This window comes from Ornithodoros turicata, chromosome 3, assembly GCF_037126465.1.
Source record: "Ornithodoros turicata isolate Travis chromosome 3, ASM3712646v1, whole genome shotgun sequence".
In the NCBI taxonomy this organism is placed as follows: Eukaryota; Metazoa; Arthropoda; class Arachnida; order Ixodida; family Argasidae; genus Ornithodoros; species Ornithodoros turicata.
In genome coordinates, this window is record NC_088203.1 from 102,920,592 (window position 1) to 102,942,714 (window position 22,123).

Sequence of the window (22,123 nt, forward strand, 5' to 3'; positions counted from 1 at the left end):
CGCGCGTAATGCTCGGGTGCTACGAAAAGCAAGATATTCGGCTGCTTTTCCCGATGGGATAGCTCCTGAGTGTGGCTATCAATATTCATGAATTTGAGCAAATTCGGCACGCTCTTCATATTGGTGGGGTAACAAGTGACTTTTACTTGACAAATTTCGGAGTACAGATCGTAAAAATTTACAGAAAAACTTTCATGACATTCACGTGGAGAGGTGGCAAAAAGCTAGTAAGAAAAAATGCCGTTGACCGCTATATTCTAGGTGGCGTAGTTTTTACTGTAATTCAGCGACATGTTTTCTGGGGCACCCTGTATATAAGAGCTATCAAGATCCAAGGTAGTTGCTCTGTATACACTGCTGAAATACACTACGCCAGGATCCTCTAAAGGCAAGATCAAGGGATTCCCCCAATTAAAGGACAACGGAAGCGAAATTTGTCCATTGCAAAAAAGGGACCGAACAAGGTGTAAATATTATGTAAAATTATGGTGCCACTAGTATTTTGCAAGTACGCTGTACGGATGGGCATATTTTTGACGATTACGAGCGCGCAGGGCCGCCCACCCGACACGATCGCCCATGGAGCGCGCCAAGCATTGCGGGAAAATCTGAGGAGCGCGTGACGTCAAATTTATCTCTCGCGCTCCATGTGCGGCTGCCCGGTAAACGGCACAAACACGGCCAATTCTGAATAACGCCTGAAGATGTTCGATACGGAGATCTCGTGAAAGTCTGAAGGCGATATATCCTATGAGAGATGGGTTCGTACATGCTTCTTCGTCTCCGTTCTTTCCCCGTAGCGGGAATTAGACGTACGCCGAAACGCCAAATGAAAGTCAGGAACTCCAACAGGAGAGCCAACGTGCGTCACTTCCGTGGTCTGCTACGGCGGCGCGGCGACGCTCACCAGGGGCTCAGAGTGCTCCACGGCCGAATGTTATATCGCGATTGTGGCGGCATTTCAACTAATATACGCAAATCTAAGTCGAATTCCGGATTGTTTTGGTACACATCGCAATATGAGGCAAATAGCTTTGCAGCCTATTTTCGCTTCCGTCGTCATTTAACCAGTCAGCAGCGCCTTCACAGAAAGCCTGAAGGAACACAACATGCCTATGACAGCCATGGGAGACTTCAATACGGAGATTAATACCCAAAATGCACTGTCACCGACAACCTGGATCGGTCCGCAATCCTGCTTGGCACGCCGTACCGTCCGCACTTCACGTTCGTGATCTTGGTTTTCATTTGCAGCCGTCTGGTGGATGCTTTGCACGATAGATACTCCCAGAAGCTTCAAATTAAAAGAAAACACTGGTCCAGGATGTCTACTTGAAATTCACATTAATACAAATGCGAATTCATCTGTCTCGGCGTTTGTCGATGTGGTTTTCTTAGTGCGGGCTAGAGTCACTAAATAAGCTACGCTTCAGAGTAGCGACATTGAGCCGCCATGTTGTTTCGGATGACCTCCAGCGCCATCCATTTAGCGCTCTTCGAAGTGTCGTCTTCTTCCACTGCTGAACTTCACCTTCATCTATTTCTACTGCCAAAATAGAGGTGGGGCTGGAGGTCATCCGAAACAACATGGCGGCTCAGTGTCGCTACTCTGAAGCGTAGCTTATTTAGTGACTCTAGTGCGGGCCGCAGTCATCGCCGTCATCTTGCCAACCCGGAACCGGCAGTTCGAGTAGCCAGAAGGTGAGGGAGAAAGGAAGCCACTGCGCCTGCGCCAACCCTCCATGAAATTAACGATGAAAGATGGAAGTCACTGAAGAGGATAGCCAGCTGTAGGACTCGAACCCATCTCTTCTGGATTACCGGTCCAGGGCTCTACATTTGTCTACAGGGTGTGTGTCTACACATGTGTCTACATACTCTACAGGGCTCTAACCTTTTCAGTGACTTTCATCTTTCATGTGTAATCATGTTCGCGAACGGGGGATAAGTGTCTGCGTTGTTGATCTCTGTCGCCGGGACTCTCTTTGTCCGCACTTCAGAACGATCACATTCGCTGTCTAATCACGATAGCGTGCGATGTGGATCCTGCATCAGTGCGTTTTCGGTATAATGCTTGGTTCACACTGTTGCATTTTCATGCGTTACGGATGCGGCGCTACACGTTTGTCATGACAACGAAGCACGACACTCCGAAAAGCACACGCACCGCAAGAGTTGAGCGCGACCGAACTCCATGCGGTACGGGCTACCTGCGGAGATGCAGCTGACCAATGAGCGAACGCGCTCCGCGCAAGCTCCCCGTGCACGGCACGTTCCTGTAGTATTTGGCGAACCCACTGTCGTCGTCGTTTTTTCCTTCTTTTCAGCAGAAGCGCTGCTGCTGCCATTTGAACAACAAGTGGCCAGTTTACGCGCTCTGTATGACGCAGATACGCTTCAATACACATCAAAGTTTCGCCGACCGCATCACGTTGCCCGTTCATGGCTGCCTGTGGAATGGAGACGTGGTGGAGTGGAGACGTGATTGGTCAACAACAAGCGTTTGACGTATCAAGAACGCATATGTCTGAACAGCGTGTCGTACGACAGCCGCCTCCGCACTGGATCCGCACCGTAACCGCAACGGAGAGAAGTTGTACCGTGAACCACGCATAAGAAGCCGCGGAACAAGCGGTTCGCAAGCATTACGAATGAAGTCTCCGATTTGTATCCAACCAGTGACGGTAAAATTCCCACAATGCGTAAGGGGCGTGTCATAGATTGTGTCTTCCTCAGAAGCACATAGAAAAGCTAGTGGTTGACAATTTCGTCAGCTACATCAGTCTCCACGGGCCTCTACGGTCCATGGAGAATTCCAGCGACGAACTCAGAAATGCTATCGCATTTCAATGACAATCTGCACAGCGATTTCTGTCTCTTTTTGAAGCGTGCATTTCCTGAGAATATTCCAAGAATCGTCTGCTACTGCTGCAGAGCGAGCTGAGCGGCGCCAAATACAACCGCAAAAAAGAAAGACGTGACAAAGAGGAAGGCGTACGCTTCATTATTGGAAGGAAGACGTGACGTCATAGCGTGGAAGCTGAGGGGAAGGAGCTTTTCTGACCAGAGACATCGGAACCTCTCTTGCGCACGTGTCCTTTGTTGGAATATATGTGCTCTCTTGACGTAATGCGGATCTAGGCAGGTTGTCAATATAAGATCACTGCTGTGGATTCCGTATTTTAATTGCAACACACTCTTATTTGGTCTCGAACAATGCGTACTGCCACAATTCAGTTCGAAGCTGCTTCGACGAATACAAATTCCTGACTGAGAGTACGTAATCTCCAGGTGAACTAACATCACCAGTAGCACCAGGGCTGAAAACGAAAAAGTGCGGCATCAATCGCGTTCTAACGAAGATAAAGGCAATACCTACGATAGATAATAAGGTTTGCACATAGGACATCGTCACATGCCGACCGCAGAGTGAATCCTTTACACAAGTCGAACATTCCCTGTAACGACCGCAACATGCATAAACACACAGTACTGTCCAGTCCAACACCATCGTTTAAAAACATGCGTAGCTAATACTGTATCGCTGTAACAGGACGTATACAATCTACAATGACGCTCGGAAGTCCAGAGATTCGAGGTTTAACTGGCTCCTGGCGTGCGATTTTAACCAAACTTTACAGTTGATACATTAAAAAAAAAAGGTTAAGGTCTGGGCAGCTTGGTACCTGATATTAAAACCTCAGCGAGACGAAAAAATTTTCCAGACGCGGAGACTGACTTTCGCTGACGCGGACGAAACGTTCATCACTACATATGTGGTAGTGGTTCTTTTTTCGTTGAGGCTCTCTTCCCCACACAAAGCTGGAGTCGTGCAGGCAAAGCACGCTCTACAGACACATTTGTCAGTGCCGCTAAATGTCTGGACATTTTTCGTGACGGTCTGCAAATTTTTTGTCAAATGTTTGTTATATGTTCGCATAAAGGTTTGTGGCGGCTCGTGGACGACGATGAAGACGTGCCTCTGCTGGCGCGCGTCACTGCGCCTGCCAGCCAGTTCTACCGGCACCGTCCTAGCGCGGGGCCACGTCCATCTGCCCGCTGGGACATTCCATCAACGCCGGTCAGGACTACCACCTCCTCTACATTTGGTGACCCGAACAACGAACACCATGTTCGGCGTAATTCGGCCATTCATCATCCTAAATTTTTCGGCAAACCAGCAGCGAACTACCTTCTAGCAGGAAGGGAGTTGACTCAGGACAGAAGGCGGCTTCTGTCCTGAGGCAACTTCCTTCCTACATCTCTACCGGTTCGCTGGACTTCTACCCATCTACCTTCTAGCAGGCAAGTCGCACCGGGACCACTGTTACACCGGGGACCACAGCGAGCTCAGTTTACGGCCTCCAGCTGCTTCGTGATGGTTCTCCCCGGCATTTCTCTGGCGACAACCAGCATTCACGCTCTCGTACCGATCGCGGTACTGTCGCCCACTCAGCAACGATCACTCAACGCAATCGGCAACCACTCAGCACTCACACCTCATCACTGGAACCCGCACGGATCGCAGCGCTCTTGTTCCCGCCATCCCGCTGCTGCTGCATCAACAGGTATCGACGGGACCCTCAACCGCATGCACCGCTCCGCGTCTGAGGGGGGGGGGGGGAGTGATGTGGCGGCCCGTGGACGACGATGAAGACGTGCCTCTGCTGGCGCGCGTCACTGCGCCTGCCAGCAAGTTCTACCGGCACTATCCCTAGAGTGAGGCCACGTCCATCTGCCCGCTGGGACATTCCATAAACTCCGGTCAAGACTCGTGTAGAGGAATACCACCTCCTCTTCAGGTTATTAATTGCTGGATGGGAACTCAGAGACAAAGAAGACACGTGCACAGGATAATGCCTCTTTGTACTTCTTTGCCTTTGTCTCGGAGTTCCCTTTCCATCATGTACAACCAGCTAACCTGCGACTTATCTCTCCACTCAAGGTTATTAAAGCAGATCCATTAACGCTGTATTGACATGTGCATGAGGGCATGATCAATACGCCGAGACTGCATAAACTGCATTCGCGGAGATATCAGTCAGTCGCGTACTAAATCACGTTCCGGCAAATCGGTCGGCATGGCGGACAAAACCATTTTTTTGTTTTTGGTTTGTTTCTCTGGAACGCTTCCGAAAAACTCCCGAATGTGTGCTTACTTTTGATTCCCCTGCCCCGCATGTAGCTGCCGCCCTTTCGCGGCGCTTTCCCTTTCCACGCCTACGCGGGCATCTGTCACTCTCCGTGTTCCTCCTCTCTGGGGTTTTTTGTTCACAGGGGGTGACACAAACCCGCCATTGTAACTACCCCGAAGCTGTAGGAAGGGAGTTGCCTCAGGACAGAAGCCGCCGATATTTCGAACAGAGACTGTTCTTCTTCTGGGCACCGTCCTCATCATTGGCATGGTGTTTAAAGGTCCATGCGAATTGTGGGTCAACAGCCCGGAGGGAAGAAAGGTTCCGTACGGGTTTCTACGGCCGGAGTGAATGGCTGCTTTGTTAGAGTGTGGAGGGGATTATGTGAACGTTGTGATCTAGGCTACAGACCGGTTACAGAAAACTGGAAGGTTCACGAACACGTGGACCAAACTAGTGACTCTAGACGAAACGGGACAGCAGGCAAGAATTGGCAAGCATAGCGAAAGATAAGGAGGTTAGTGGTTACGTGGGGAAAATTCCAGAACGAGCAAAGGTTTTTTTTATATATTTGTAATACAAAGTTGTGGCATGCAATAAAGAAAGCAGAAAGCAGTGGCCATGCAGAACATAACAGATGATAATGGAGGTAGAAGGGAATAATCGGCTCTCGTCGCAGTCTTAACGCGCGGTCGTCATTACACCTTCGGAAGTCGACGACAGTACACTAGGCATTATGTGCAAAACTGTGCGTTTTACTGCGAGATTATTGGATAACAATTACCGTGATCGAAAGACATCCAAAACGTCGTGCAGAAACAACTATATTGTTTACAAACTGTTTGGCCACCGATCACGGGCGCCGCCATCTTTAAGGTCACGTGTGCCTTGGCATTTGCTGTGACGTGCGACCAGGACCTGTGCTGTCGGGTCGAGCTGACTCTGCGTCGTGTCGTATCAAGTCAACCCGACAGCATGGGGTGGGTTGACGCGCTCGACTCGACGGGCGAAGTGCATATAAACGCTGTCGGGTCGAATTCGCCGGACGCGAGGAACTGTGGGATCGAGTACAGCCATCGTTCTACTACGCAGGCGGCGGCGGGCGTGAGCAGAAACAGGAACCGGAAGACGGCCTCACTGCGCTGGCTGCTCGACTCGACGCGGGGCGTCGCTGCGATCGTCTCCCGTTGGAGCAAGTTCATGTAAACAGCGTCGGGTCGAGTTCAACTCGACTCGACAGTCAACTCGATCCGCTCTGTCGAGTTCTGTCGAGTTCATGTAAACGCAGCTCAGGATGCATTGCGTTCGCCCAGCACGCTTTCGTCTACGGAGCAATACATTGGGTGCCGACCCTGTACGTGTCCCAGCAGACACAACGATCTCGTGAAACCATCCCGCAGCTGCCGCTGTATAGAAAGACGGCCACAAGCAATACTGGCCGCAGCATAGCGTGAGCGTAGCTTGTGTCCGTCCTTTTTCGTCTCCCCGGCACTTGAGTTTTCGTCTTTTCCTTTTACAGATACGGACACAGCATCGAGACAAAACAATGGCGCTAGACGCAGGACCGCTACGTCATTGACGTTCATGTAGAGACCACACTCGTCTTTGCAAATCGCGCTACGATTCGTGTGCGTGCTTAAACGACAAGTTAACCAGGTACCAGGACGAGTATTGGGAGTCGCGAGGCGTACACAGAGGTGTCTCACACTAGAGCCCTGCGCGGATGGGATTTTTAGCATCCGCATCCGACCCGCATCCGCGCACACGTTATCCGCATCCGATCCGCATCCGCACCATACACAACAGTTTACATCCGCATCCGATCCGCTGAGCAAAACGCATCATCCGCTTCCGATCCGCAAAATCCGCACGTTTCGAAAGACGCGTAAAGACCGCCGGAAGCATGTTGGTATAATTTCGGATGCCTCCATGCTGTCACGGAAGGACTCAGTCATGACGACAAGCAAAGGTAAACCTTTCAACAAACGCGATATGGAGAGACTTCTGGAACGCGTGGAACGCTACCTCGTCGGTGCTCGCGCGGTTCGAGACGTCAGAATGCCTCCTCTCCCGTCTTGCCGCCGTGCATGGTCAAAGGTGAACCCGAACATGCGCTCGCTGTCGGCTGTCGGCGCGCAATACAAATAAATTGCTGGTGGAAAAATGACAGCACGCGGTATATCCGCATCCGATCCGCTACCGATCCGCTGCCTTCGTATCCGCATCCTATCCGCATCCGACCTCGCACCATCCGCATCCGATCCGCACACCGCAGAAAGTGCTAAATCTTCATCCGAATCCGCAAGTATCTTGCGGATATCCGCGGATATCCGCTTCCATCCGCGAATGGTGCAGGGCTCTATCTCACACGCCGCGAATGAGTGTGACAATCGCAGTTATGGTTTCCAAAAAGGGGGAGGGTGTTCATAGGCGCCTTGAACGTCTACGAGTAAAGGACCGGTTTCTCGGAGCAGATTTCAAGCAGAAAACTATGCAAAGCTAAGTGCACAGTCTGAGACCCATTGCAGCGGTCGTGTGTTTCGGGGCTTACCCTTTGGACGAGTATACTCTGATAATAATTCGTGGTTTTGCGTTATGAGACAACTAAGGCGCTAAGGGCATAGACTGTAGAGTACGTTTGGAGGCTCACGCGGTACATCCTCCTTCGGCTCACCGGACACACTGGTTAGATGGTTAAAAGAAACAGGTCGTAATTGCAAAGGAGTATTACGGCATGTCCTATAGATCACGACAGCCGTCATGTCCACGCGTCGTGGAAACGTGGAAGCAGGTTCAACCCCACTAACGTCCCTCGAATACGTTTTCGCGTATACGATCCTCCGCGTGGTATACGGTACGGGGCCTGTAGCCATCTCACGGTTGCATCCTTCAAGAACACGTGCGACGTCTCCCGGAAGCGTACAGTTCCGACGTCCTGTAGCTGACCCGTAGGACGACATCAGCCGTTTTCATCGGTACGCACGTTCCATGGACCCCAGCAAGAGTAGGGCGCGTGGCACAAAGGTAACTATACTGCCAACGAGTGAGACCGACTACCTGATGTGTTCTTCCAATCCGGATCGCATCGTCTCAGCCTTTTTGGCTTTCTTGCCGCAGTTCGCCCACACCATTTTGCCATTTTAGGTGTAAATAAATTCGAATCAATTTAATTCAGCACGATATAGCACATTTAATGCTCTGCGGAGGCTGGTAGAGGTCCGCAGAGCACCACGAGGATGGTGAATGACGCAAGCGCCACAGTGCTTCGGTGACGGCTTGGCACCAGATAGGGTGTGCACCCTCAAGTCTCTTGACGTCTCACCAACACCCTATCCGTAGTATATGGCGCATTGTGAGCGTGCGAAACCAGCAACCTGCGTAGCAGACCTCTCTGGAGGTTCATCGATGTTCCAACGGAACCCCTTGGATTGGCCTCGTGCCCTCCCACAATTCCCGATACAAAGTTCGTCTGTCGTTTGCTTTCCACTGTTTTATGGATATATGGATCGTCTGAAAAGAAGGAATAAGAACGAGTCAACAGGAAGCTAGACAGAGGGCAGGTGGAGCTAAAGGCACTCTACAGATGCTAGGTGTAGCTGGAACGCAAACCGGCAAGGTGGCTTCCTTGCAAACGTCCACCACGCAGGTAACGACGGCTGCGACTGCAATCAATCGATCGATCAATCAATCAATCACATTTGCAGCGTCTAGAGCACACACACCCCCAAACCCCCCTCCAAAAAAAACGAGGGTCTCTATCCGTCCCTGTATTGAGCGGGCAACAAACCAACAACAAACTATTTCACGATAATGGGTGGGGAGTTTCAACGCCGAGGGCGATACTCTACCCCATTGCTGGAGCAGGGAATGAAGGAATGGGTCCCGTAACAATGAGAATCGAAGTCCTGTGGCGTCCAAACAAGGCGAAGAGAGCCTTGAGGACAGAGCGTTGGGGAGCCAAGCAATTTGGTGAGAGAGGGGGGACGGGAGGCGGACAGTACGGAGCGGGAAGGGTGGTAGTGTGGGCAACGGAGGAGAAGAATGTGCTCGAGATCTTCCAACAGCACCGCAGTGAGTTAACTTGTCGCGAGCGGTAGCGCCACTGTGCTGTGAAGGCCACGTCGAGGCGCATTCGATGAACTAATGCGGCGTCTTGACGAGAGGTATGGGCTGGCATGCGGAAAGAGAGTGCTGGGTCAACTCTGCTTAGCATGGCGGGGGGTAGTATGTCGGCGGTCCGTTGGCGGGTAACCAGGGGAGTCGCAAGGTTTCGAAGTATGGACCGCCGATCGCCTCTCAGCAGTGCAATACGCGTTCGTGTCCGAGATGATACAGCTGCTTCCGCGGTGCTGTCCGCCAGTTCATCGCGTTCGACACCGCAATGGACGGGAACCCATTGGAGTTAACAATAGACGTGGGTGTTTAAGGGTTGCGATAGGCGTCCGTATGAATTAAAATATTCTACAGAAATGTTAACTGCTGACTGGAGCGAACTATGTAATGCGAAGAAGTTAATAAATTAAGTGGGAAGCTTACGCTTACTCGCTGTAGTACCAGCAGTCATTGTCGACGCCGTAGGTAGATGCTCATCCCCATGGTGTTTATTGCCCAGAGTGTATTCAAAGTCCGGTGTTAATGAAGACGTTTCGTCGAATGCAGCAATGTCGGCTTCTGCCAGAGTATTCAACAACCCCGTCAGTTGAGGGGACCAGTAACTGCAGCATCAAAATCGCCAAGAGAACCAGAGAACAGGGGATCCTACCCGTAGGAGGCTCATGCGACCACGACGAAGTTGGTTGGAGCAGAGGACGCGTGGTATGCGGCTGCATGTCCGGTTGAGTATGCAGACCCCAAATGAAGACAGCTAAGAAACCTGCGAACATAACGAATACCAAGAAACATACCGCCGCTCCCGTCCAGTCCACTTTGGAGACTCTCGGCATTTTCTCTCGTATTTGGTCCTTCTGCCGATACGCAGGGTCGAGATCCACAGATGCTGAAGGGTTCCATTGGAACTTGTCTCCCACTCTGATTGCTTCCTCTCGCATGTCGCTCGTTGTTGTCAACGGTCTTCTTCCTCCTCTTCTTCTACTTCTTCTACCAATGACTGCTTCTTCGACTTCTTCCAATGAAAAGATTGCCATAAGCCACTAAGGGAGATTGGCCAGGGCGAAAGGGCGTAATTAGGTCTGTAGTGGTAGTTACCATGTCACGTCGAGACTGGGAGGTACCCGGGTTCCAATCTCGGTTCCGACAGTCCTGCTAAGGGTTTTCTCGTGAGGTTTGCTTCAGACGCTGTCATACAGATGTCGGCACAGTTCCCTCAGAAGTCTGCCCAGGACTCACGTTCCCCAGGGCGTCAGTCGTGACGTTGCCCACCTCTGTGAGGCCGACAACGGCAAGCCCACTCGCCATCGCTATCACCACCACCACATGTGTGGTAGTGATTAGAGTCTCTAAATAAGCTTTGGTTCAGTTTATTTAGGGGCTATAGTGGTGATGGGATGGGACTGCTTTCACGTGCTCCGGTGACCCGTGATGTCGTCAACGGTGCGTCTCGTAGTGAAGATTTGGAATCGTTGGATGCTCAAAAAATAAAATCTTGTTATCATGGGCGAACCCAGGAGTTCTTCCGGTCCCCCCCCCCCCGGGGGGGCAGCGTTCAACCGTTACTCACTAGATAATATATAAGATGGTAGAATAACGACATCTGGAACTGGGAATTAATCGTGACAACCTGTGTGTAAGGAGGGCAATTTCCACAAGTGACCAGAGTTCCAGGGGCGGTGAACGACCCTTCTGTACCCCCCCCCTCCCCCGGTACGCCCGTGCTTATTAGCAAGCTATACCATTTGTGACACAGCGAATTATCATAAGCACACTTCCCTTCGAATAAATGTATCGATTCGTACGTATTCCGTTATGCAAAATGCATATCGTTAGAAGTCCATCCAGTGGCGGATACAGGGACGGGTGGGGGTATCTCCCCCACCACCACCAAAAACGCGTCATTTTATACATTGGTTCCCCCACTACGCGCTTCGACCCCCCCCCCCCCCTTCCCTCCCAAAAGTGAAGGTTTGGATCCGCCCTTGCCAATCACACCCACGCTCTTCGCGGTTGTATCACTCCAGACAATCTTGCACCAGCAACACAGCCATTGTGTGTTCACCGGATGTCCGTGGAGTCGCTGTCCATGTAGATGGGGGAGATGATATCGGCCAGGGCAAAGGCTTCTACCACTGCTTCTACTAAGAAGGTCCCCCTGGGCGTGTCCTCTCCCTGCTTTGCTACGTATGTGCTAATGTCTACGTAGCATAGTGTCACCCGCTTCAGCCAATCGCTGCTGGTGCTTTGAAACACAGAAGGCCCGTGACTACGAGTGGCTTCTTCTGTGGTTGGAGGAAGTTTGTTTCCAATGCTACAGCTCAAGTCAGGGTTTTTTACTTGCAGTACCTTTTGGCTTGGTCAGCGTATGACCGACCTACATAATTTGGTCATTTATACAGTTTATTACCTTTTCTTGTAAACATTTCCCACTGGAACCTATGCGTCGAAGGCTACGTCTGTTGATTACCTAGATTACCGCATGATACTTTTTAGCAGTTCGCGGGGTAATTTGCGACCGAATGCACATCCCCATCAAGTTCCCGATCACCACACTGTACGATTTTGCCTTGTATTAAACAGTGTATTATTCATTGTTGCTTTTTAAGCCACTTCTTTTGTCCGACGTCTTTCTGGGAGTCAACAGACCTTTCCCTGTTTGTAAACAAATGACGTCATAGTGTTCGACAGCGCCACCAATTTGGTAGAGCCAGGAGCGAACGAGGTCGCGCCGGTCCTGAGGGGTCCCGAGGGGATTACGATGGTCCTGTGCACATTTGTGGAACCCAGTCCTCCCCTTCCGTTTTGTTTCTGTTTCAGTCTATCTACCAACGTCATGACGACGTTTCTCGGGTGGACGTCTATTCCAGCACGCACGCACTCACACACGCATACGCACACACACATATATTTCGACTGTCCTGGAAAAAAAATTTGTCCTCCCTCCCCTTTGCCGCTCCTGCGCTTCTGTACAGGCGAAGACAGAAAATACCAACGCTGGAAAATTGAATAAATACTGTATTTACTCCCGTAAGTTGCGCACTTCTCCTCCTAGAAAAAGTCGGAAAAGTTCGGGATGCGCAAATTGCGTGGGAACGTCCGCAGCGACACTCAAACGACGTAAAATTCCTAAATCGAGCCCCTATTGACATCATCACTGCATTGCGCAAATGCGAAAGAAGTACTCGCACTACCAGAGACAGTCGGGAGGCAAAATACTGTATAAGTGCTTAAATTCGCGGGCTCAATAATTCGCGAAGTTGGGAGAAGCCAGGATCAGGCAATTATTCGCGGAACCTTAAATTCGCGGTACCGCGCTGCGTCCACCCTGCATCTTAGGGGCCATCCACCTTGAACTTCTTGGAAGAAGGTAACAACTGGGTAACTCGTTCAATTTGTCTTGCTTTTGAGCACTTCTGACTGCAAGGGATGCGATTAGGGGGTCCTACGCGGCTCGTCTCCCGCCATTCCTGTCATCGCATCGAACAAGTGCGATTGGCACTTGGTAGTGATGCGACAACTTTTCCAAAGGTCTATACGCGTGACAGAGTGCATACGCGCTTTCTGGATGATCCAGGCTTACAAGGAACCGGAATCACGGGAGGCTTACATCCGCGCGGGATTCGTACGTGAAGCCGGGACTACAGTCTCCAGTTGCAGCGGCAAACTGAACACTTTGCGAGGCAATGCAGTGTTAGAGCGCAAGAAACTCCGTATACATAAGTTGCCTCAGCGTCCTGGGTCAAATTTCTTACATAGTTCTTTCACGTATTTTTCTGTCATTGGTTCGAATATTTCGCGGGACTTTAAATTTCGCGAAAAATAGGTCCTCGCGAAAATTACTACTTATACAGTACTGGGCACACTACCGCTCTCTCTCTCTCTCTCTCTCTCTATCATCCTACCAGATGAAATACGGCGAGATGAAGCGACACTGCTCGAAGACGACGCTAGTCGCACTGACAACCGAAAGCATGTTCGCCAACTTTGTCACGTTCTGCTGCAAGTTTATAGTGTGTTTGTCCAGAGTTTCTTTCCGCATTTGTTTCGTAGTTCGAGTGACAGTACACGTCAAGTAAAACGAAAGCACCGCTGTAACTTCGGTAGCACTGACGGCGTTGCGAAAACTGCGTGGTAAGCGGAAAACAATCGCCGCGGTCATTGAGACGCGCGGATCATATATTCGCGCACGAAAATGCGGATGCGCAATTACGCGAGTTTTTATATTTGCAATTTTGCTGTTAAATAGATCTCTCTGTTTGTAAGCAAATGACGTCATAGTGTTCGACGCACATTCGGTACCAATTTGGTAGAGTTTAACTACGCTCGAAGCTAGGGTCTTGAGGGGGTTACGATGGCCCCTGAAAGGGACGCGACCTTCGGTCCTACAAGTGTCCGTTCATGGGACCCAGCCCTTCCGATTTGTTTCGGTTTCAGTCTGTTTACCAACGTCATGATGACGTTTCTCAGGTAGAGGTCTATTAGGGGTGCGCAAGTCATGCGATGGCGCAAAATATGACAGCATACGGTGCTTGCTACGTAGTAGAATGAAAAGCCTCAGGTCTGGAGCCACTAGTATTTAGAACAGGATATTGTTCTGTGCTGCTACTGGGCACCATCCTCATCACTGGCTGTGGACTTAAAAGTGGGGGATGTGACATGTTACAGAAGAGGTACGTAGAGTGGATGTGTTTGCTTTCGTCGAATGGGTGTACTGTCACAGCCTTAGGAGTGCTACTATGCATCAAGTGACTCCTTCTGACAGCTTTATAAAGTTCAAGAGGGATCTATCACCGGTTTTTGATATTTAGAGACTGAGTGCATAATGTCACAGCTGCTTGTAGTCAAGAAAATGTAGCACTGCTATGCAAAGTTTCATTTGATATGAAAAGAGAAGTCACAATATCCAACAAAAATTGCAGTCAAGTTCAGTGTGCAAAAATTTGACATTCTATGGGAATGCAAACTGTGGATCATTCATTGCTGATATATATTAGGTCGTATACTAAGAAATGGTTCGTGCAATTTTAGCCCCTCGGACATTTTCAAAAACCCATTCAAAAATTTAACAGAATATACTTGCAGAAGTATTCAGACTTACCCCATGTTCTAGCTGCATTACTAGTGTGTGTGTATGAATGCCCTTGAAAAAAACTCTGAACAATTTGTGTTTCAAAGAAAGCTAACAAGAACAAACACATTTGTGAATTCTCCCAGCTCCGTAGAAAATACTTGCACGCGAAGCACACCACGCACTAGAAAGAGACGTTTATTTACTTTTATACATATGAAACACTGTTAAATTGTCCGTCTGTTACTTACATATTTTTCCAGGACCGATAAATACATTCTACTTCAAAGTACAGAAAAAGTAAGCTGAAGGTAACAGGTTTTACGTGATGTTAAAAGATGACTCTTCCAAACCGTCGGTAAAAGCATTTGTAGGAAGCCTGAAGCATCAGGGGGAGAGTGTTGCCCCCTCGTACTATTCACCAAACTTATTCTGACAATGTGGCCAAACCTTTCACACCCTTACAGTCGTGTAGCCAGAGACACTCGGGGAACCTTTACTGCGGTCGGCATTACCTGGCAATCGTAGCTGCTTTTGTTCAAATACTGCATGAAATAATGACTAAAAATAAATGGAGCCTGAAGTTTTCGGGAAATATTTTTTTTTCTGAATTTGGGCGTTCAAAATCTGATAAATAAACGTATTCGCTCTAAATTCGTGCATATTTGGGTGAAAAAGCTTTGAGTATGCCAAATTCTGGAAGAAATCAGGCTCAGTTACTCAAACTAGCTGTACTGGTTTGATACAAACGGTGACTTACCTGCATTCGCAGCCAAACAAGTTAGCGTGCATTCCTACAGACGTCTCAGTGAGAGCAATTTGCCGGGTAAAAATCGGGGTTTCAACCTAATGAGGCAACCTTCAATTCGGGGAAGAAACGGGTTAAACCCTAAAACTTCAGGCTCTAAAAATAAATAAGGAATAACGCTAACAATGCGAGTTTCCTGTAAAATTGTTGCTGCGTTGTTCAGTGAAGGATATGATACGACAAACTCACAACACGTCTCTGCTAACGTAGAGCAAGCTAAGAGGACTCTTGCTCTGACAACAAGAAAAAAGGGTGATATGAAACAATAAGAGCAAAACAAAGAGCTGCCATAATGATAGAGTGTGTTTGCTGCACCATACCATGTCTTCACAAACAAATAGTGGCCACTCTAGTGGCCTAACACTAGCTAAAATAAAACTGCCAAATATGCAATTCCCATTAAGACACTTTTCGAAATATATGAGAACGTAACGTTGGTAAAATGCACTTTCTAAATAGAGAACTCTAAATATATGCAAAAACATTCTGATCATTAGCTGTTGTGCTCATCACAAGGTGTGTTCTCGTCACAAAAATTCCACCATGAGTTCCAAAATGTTTATGAAACCAATATGTATATGAAACTGATGCAATTAATAGACAACAAGTATACTTGTGCTCCAACTTCCTCGGGTTAGACCAGATTTCTCTCCGAATTCCAAACACCTATTACGCTATGTCATTTATCACATAAACTATGTAGTAGCAATTGATATGCATGTCTGGTATAAATATTGCTTGAATGCGAAAATAAATACTGCGAAGTATATTTGATTTTACAACGTATGACGCCTGTGGCTATAAATCGCGAGGAATGCGTGTTTAACCAATATATGCGCCTCTAACTCTGCACTGCTTGCTGGACAGAATGAAAAAGAAATAGCCTGATAACACCCGAATTTATCGATAGCCTGCTATTTTATTCTGAATTTCGAATATGAAACTAGAACCTGATTACAGATGAGCAAATGAGCCAGTCAATGAGCCAGTCAATGAGCCAGTCAATGAGCCAGTCAATGAGCCAGTCAATGAGCCAGTCAATGAGCCAATCAATGAGCCAATCAATGAGCCAATCAATGAGCCAATCAATGAGCCAATCAATGAGCCAATCAATGAGCCAATCAATGAGCCAATCAATGAGCCAATCAATGAGCCAATCAATGAGCCAATCAATGAGCCAATCAATGAGCCAATCAATGAGCCAATCAATGAGCCAATCAATGAGCCAATCAATGAGCCAATCAATGAGCCAATCAATGAGCCATCCAGGGACAAACACAACACACACATCCTCCACAGGAGCTTGCCTATAGGAATTTGGCTCTTTCGTGAGTTACTTGTGGACCTAGCACTGGATTTTCCCCCCCTGGGAGTCTGGGAAACACATCTAACCCCAAAAAGTTGGACCCCAAGTATACTGCATCCTGTTCTACAAGTAAATGTAACATACCAATCAGAGTGGTCGAGAGAACTGAAAAAAAAAAACATCAGGGTGGTGTTGACAAATATCTGCACATGGCAAGCAGATTTAGTAAGAAAGGACATTGCATGATTGTACAAATAAATTTTAAAAAACAAAAAATGCAAATAATTTGCAAATTATGACAGAGAAGTTCTTAATTTGAACAAACATAAATGAAAAATTTTTGCAAGAAAATGCATAAACAATTTGACTGAAGACTAACACCTAAAGACTAAGTATAGAAACATAAAAAAAGATTATGACAACAAAATCTCCACGGCGCTCTTCGCCTGTAATATATAGGCAAAAAGCCCTGGCAACCAGGTCATTTACACTCGTAAGTTATAGAATACTTGGTTTGAGAACTTTACTTTCTGGTGAATACGACGATTCGCAAGGTCGATGATTTCTTAGAATGCGTTGTTTCAGTGTCCTGTCAATCAAGCCAGCTACTCTGATTCTGGTGAATGAGTAGGTGGTGTTGTCCGGAAATGTCAAAATGCTCATTGCTTATGTGTTTTGTTCTTAAGCACACTCACGAATTACAGAGTGAATAAGTTGCATGATTCAGTAAGCTGCTGCAAAGTGCAAGTGCAGTTGTCGTATATCTAGCCCAAGGTGAGCTTTTCTCTGTAAAACTTTAAAAAAAAGAAGTGCTAGCAACAATATGCCAGCCAGAGCCAAAACTCAGAAGCATTGTTCCTGTCACAACCCTGTACAAAATAAAAGTACAGAACAAACTGAGAGCTCAGATCTACCTACCTAGTAGAGAACTAACATAAATGCTCTATCACATCACTGTGACCTTCTCTCTTAAAGGTTCATGCACCGAGTAAAGTAAAACATGCATAAAAGACAAACAAAAAGTAACACAAAAATAAAACCTGTTCACCTAAAAGGTACAGTTCACTCTCTATCACTCAGCAAAGAACACTTAAATATAGTTTTAAGAAAATACTATACGGGATGCGAATCCGGCTCCGTCAACTCAACAAATCGTTCTGCCACGTGGCTTGCCGATTCCTTAACTCTGCGTCTTGCCACCATGGCAGAGACAGTGGTAAGGAAAAATGCTTGCAGTCGTCTCATCGTGGAGATTGAAGCACGGGGACATCCACGGGATGTCGGTGGGAAAACAAGCATCTAGAGAAGCTATACAACCAGGTTAGAGCTTCCTCTTTCTCTCAAGGAGGCTTTCCAAAATTAGAAGAAAAAAAAATCTGCTACACCTGTGTAGGGCGGGCGAGGGCAGTGAAGAAATGAACCATCTAAGAGTCTGTAAAACACACAGCAGCGTCCGTTTTCGCCACAATAGAGGGACAGACACACGGACGCACCACACACACACGGACGCACCCGTCCCGAAACGCAGTCCAAGGCTGGCAACAAATGCGTTACCGTTGACAACACGTGGCTTTCGGTCGGGTCAATCCCTACAGTTCCTGCGTCGTCCGCACGCACCTCGGACACAATGTCATATTGTGTATATGACTCTCTTGTTTCTCGAAAATTCTCTCTGCAAAAAACGTGGGGGAAAGTGGAGCAGGTGGATTGAGCACTGTTTTGTTTAACTCTGTAGTAGTAGTAGTAGCAGTATTGGCGGTACGGTTGTGATGGGTCTGAATATCGGTCGTGGATCTCAAGCGGACGGGTTGCCGTGGTAGGTGACGTCGTTCGGATGTGCGCCTTGACATTTCTGAAAAATAAAAATGGGAGGATTTGAAACAGGCAGTCAGCGTAAACAGAGGGCCAGCTCTGCGGCACATTCTAAAAATAATGCAAGCAAAGTGCTGCATTGCTCCAATCCTGATTGTACAGAAAGCGTGGCACTTGATTGTCTACAAAGGAGCTGGACAATCACATGTCCGAAATTCTTTGGAACCTCCCTTAATTCACCAAGTTCACTATCAGGAGTGAAGAGCACAATTCGAATTACAGTAAAACCCCGTTGAACCGTATCTGGCAGGAACGCACAAAAACTATGTTTTAAGCGAGCGATACAGTGCAGCTTCACTTGAATGAACTTCAAGGGACATCAAGAAACAGTTCACTTAAGCAAAAGTTCACTAAACTGAAATGAGTACAGGGCAGCTTGCTGTCACAAATTAACATAAAGCTGTGGTGCCTAAATGATATTTAAAGCTATTTATTTTGCATTATTCACAAGTGCATTGAGATATCTGGTACTTAGCAGAAACCATCACTTTCGCAAATCACACCGTGGTGTTGTTTCACAATGTCTGCTTCACACTTTCTGTGGTCCCAACCTCATGAAACTTTGTCTTCTCTCGTCTCATGACAGTCTTGTTTGAGTAATGCGCATATTTTGCTGAGAAAGACAAAAGGCCACAAAGGCCACACACATCACAAAAACGCTGAAAGAACGGGCACATTCTTCCTGGTCTGTTACGCGCCATTCTGCTGCATGTGACCCCATTTTGACAGAGGCTATGGCTACGACCCAAATTTGGCGTTCTCATCAAGTTCTAGTCGAAAGCAAACATGGCGGCGGCCACCATGAATCAAGAACCATGCAGTGGGGCCGTAGGAAAGATATGTAGAACCGAAATTTGCACTGCATTGGGATTCGTTAAACCGGAAATATTTACATTGGCTACAATAGAGTTTCGGTGGGGGATTCTAGCAAAGTTTGTTCATCTGAATAGTTTGATCAAGTGGTGCTTTACTGTGCTACAGCATATCCAAAAATACGAGATAAAGCATCTACAGTCGCCGACCGTTTTTTTTGGACCCTGACTTTTCGGACATGCTCGATTATTCGGACTCGTTCGCGGAACAGCCGAGTTTCCCATAGAGTTGATGTATAAGAACGCCCAAAATTTCGGATGCCGTGCAGCCCCGTCGCTCGATATTTCGGACTCTGTTTTTCCCAACCAGCGAATTTCTCTCTTGGGGTGACCGAAAATATCGGTATCATCCGAAATTCGTATCAACAGAAATCAACCAACTGAAATATAGAGGGAAAAAAAAAAGGCAATGATTGTTCATTTTCCATTCCTCTGAGTAGAAGAGGTCTGTCTTTTTCTGTGCTTTTTGCGTCTTCGTTTTTGGCCAGCGGCTTGATTCAAAAGGCCCAGCACGTGCTGCCCGCCCGCGAGTCGCGCGACAGCGCTGTAAAGCGAGCTTCACCTAAAGCACGCACGGGTTAGGTGAAGCGGACTTGATGATGGCGGTGCTTCCATCAGTGCACAGTGACGAAATGTCGCTTCGAGAAATAGGAGCTGATGTTACCAGGTAGAGCTGGAAGCCCGCTAGGAAAGCATTCGACAAATTTTTCCAACCTACTAGTGCTTAGTAAAGCTTATTTTGGAGCGAAATTTGTTTTTTTCGGACTGCTCGAAAGCTCGCGCGGAGAAAATGAGGTGACGAGGTGAAGTGCGTTCAATAGCTCAGATAGCTTCTGTTTCCCCTGCTATTGCCCCCCTTTGCCAGCACTCTGTGGTCATGAGTCACCCCCATCTTCCGACGAATGTACCAATGTAAATACCGATGCAAATACATCGGTTCTACGTGGCATTTCATGGTGCCAACAGTTTTGCCCCCAAAATTGGAAAGTCCAAATTTTTGGAGTTCGAATTATAGGTCGGCACTTGTACACGAGGTGCTTTACCTGCGTAACTGCAGTCCGCCTTGAGCTAGGGCCAGTTCTCAGTGGCAATGCCAGTTACATCACATTGAAACTTACCGCCTGTTTGGTCTGCCAGGTTTTCATGGCGTGCTTGTACTTTTCAAATTCGTGGCACCAGTCAGAGTAGATCTTGCGGTATTCAGTTTCTGTAGGTGCAGCACACGTTTCTGCAAAGGCAGAACAAAACGTGTTATAGGACATACCACACATACCCATAGGATGCAACCAGATCAGTCTATCTTTCTTTCTACCCCGATATCCTAGCCCAACCTAAGCCAACCATAGCCTTACCTCGAAACCCAAAGCGTGGTGCCAAAGTCATAGGGCCATTCAAAACTGATTAGCGCCTCACGAAGACTTACAAGATTGGCACTACCTTGTAAAGTAATGCAAGAGCACTCGGGAGGATTTAAAAAGGAGGATGCGAGTTGTTGGGGAGGGGGGTGAGGACTCCTTCCCCTTGGCTCATTGGGGGTGGCGACTGGATCGCTCGGACGGTACTCTCTGTTAAGTGGCTGGAAATGTATGCGTTAAACCCTGTTTCGTTGCGTTCATTTTGCCTTCTTGTGCCTTCTCTTTGGATGGGGTAGATGAGTGTTGCCCTGAGGGTGGAAAGTTTTCCCACACAGCCTAAGGCTTTCTATCCAGCCAGTACCGGGATTCAGACATGATTTGAGGAAATTTTGTAGTGTGGAGGAATGAACCAGTGTAGCAGGTACCTTATCAATTACGCACTGATAAAGAAAGACTGGAAGCAGGAAGTGGACCTGGTTTCGGGCTTCAAAAGGTCTGCTGCAGGGAGGATCAGGGTTTTTTTCTTCCTATTGTTTTGCCTTTGCAGTTGTTCCGACTCGGTGGAGAGTTTCATGGGTGCAGTTAAACCTCGTTACAATGAAACGCGACACAACCAAATTCTCCATAGCCTGGAGTAATAGAGGGCCATAGAAATCAACGTATTTTAACTCCAGCTCCAATTAAATACTTTTTAGCCGCGGTGGCCTAGCCTTTCTGACCGCAAGGCCGACTTCAGGGTCACGAAAACAAAGGATGCAAGCAGTGTCCTCTTCCCGCGGCGAAGGACGGCACACGGGATTAAAGTCGGGAGGAGGTTCCTACAAAAGGAAGTCCCGGCCACTGGAAGGTTCGGGATTTTCATTCTGAGGTTTCTCCTTTTCGCGCTGGTTTTGAACTGCCCTGTAGCAGCCAAGTACAGCATGAAGGTAACAGCAAAGAGCACGAGACGCAAGACGCTATCGCGGGCGCGTGGGAGAAGCTTCGTTCCCATGGCGGCGTACGTGACGAAATCAGTCTAGATGATTTTCCCGCTCATTTTAATCCATTGGTCACTCAATTTGATCCAAGCACTACCCAATTTAATCCAGTGCTGAACCAAATTAATCCAGACACCAACAAATTTAATCCAAGCGCTACCGAACTTAATCCAAGCAACACATGCAAATACATTCCGTACGTATTCAGTCATGTCATGACTGGATACACAGTAAACAATTGGATTAAATTGGGTAGCTCTTGGATTAAATTGGTTGGTGTTTGGATTAATTTGGTTCACCACTGGATTAAATTGGGTAGCGCTTGGATTAAATTAAGTGACCACTGGATTAAAACGAGCGGGAAAACCTGTAGATGATTTTCTTGACGGGGTCAAACGTGTCACAGCAACGGAGAGCCTTTACGGAAGACACGCTATCATAGACATACTTAGAAGGTTTGTGGGATCGCAACACAATATGAAGAAAGCTGCGGAGGCTTTGGGGGCGTACGAACAATGCGTCACAGAGCATCTTCTAGGCACGACACAGACGCGAATAGTCGGCTATTTCACGCAAGAATAAAATGCGGTAGGTGCCCTTCGGCGCTGTTTTCGTAGTTG

General features: G+C 47.9%; 2 protein-coding genes across 5 annotated transcripts in view; both read right to left on the reverse strand.

The window, feature by feature from the left end:
• Positions 1-8,300: 8,300 nt before the first annotated feature.
• LOC135387594 (uncharacterized) lies at positions 8,301-10,490 on the reverse strand. 3 transcript variants are annotated; one of them, XM_064616714.1, is made up of 4 exons: positions 10,341-10,490; positions 9,898-10,257; positions 9,672-9,806; positions 8,301-8,645 (listed from the first exon to the last, which is right to left on the reverse strand). In XM_064616714.1, the coding sequence occupies exons 2-4, from the start codon at positions 10,181-10,183 to the stop codon at positions 8,437-8,439; spliced, it is 630 nt and encodes a 209-aa protein (XP_064472784.1). In that variant the 5' UTR covers positions 10,184-10,257; positions 10,341-10,490; the 3' UTR covers positions 8,301-8,436. The 3 variants fall into 3 exon arrangements, with proteins under 3 accessions (XP_064472784.1, XP_064472782.1, XP_064472783.1); XM_064616712.1 differs by having other exon boundaries at positions 9,898-10,490; XM_064616713.1 differs by having other exon boundaries at positions 9,678-9,806; positions 9,898-10,489.
• A 4,005-nt stretch (positions 10,491-14,495) lies between these two features.
• Positions 14,496-22,123, reverse strand: part of LOC135389043 (semaphorin-2A-like) — a 162,039-nt gene continuing 154,411 nt past the window's right edge. For both annotated transcript variants that reach the window (XM_064618987.1, XM_064618986.1), the window contains 2 exons: positions 20,290-20,399; positions 14,496-18,279 (listed from right to left, as the gene is read on the reverse strand). In XM_064618987.1, the coding sequence (XP_064475057.1) occupies positions 18,223-18,279; positions 20,290-20,399 (167 nt within the window). In that variant the 3' untranslated portion in view covers positions 14,496-18,222. The remainder of the gene's footprint in view (positions 18,280-20,289; positions 20,400-22,123) is intronic.

Coding starts and splice junctions, on each gene's coding strand:
- LOC135387594 (XM_064616712.1), bottom strand. CDS start 10,279: ATGGCAATCTTTTCATTGGAAGAAGTCGAAGAAGCAGTCATTGGTAGA. Junction 9,807..9,897: donor GTCGCATGAGCCTCCTACGG/GTAGGATCCCCT, acceptor ATACTCTGGCAG/AAGCCGACATTGCTGCATTC. Junction 8,646..9,671: donor TGGTACTACAGCGAGTAAGC/GTAAGCTTCCCA, acceptor CCTTCTTTTCAG/ACGATCCATATATCCATAAA.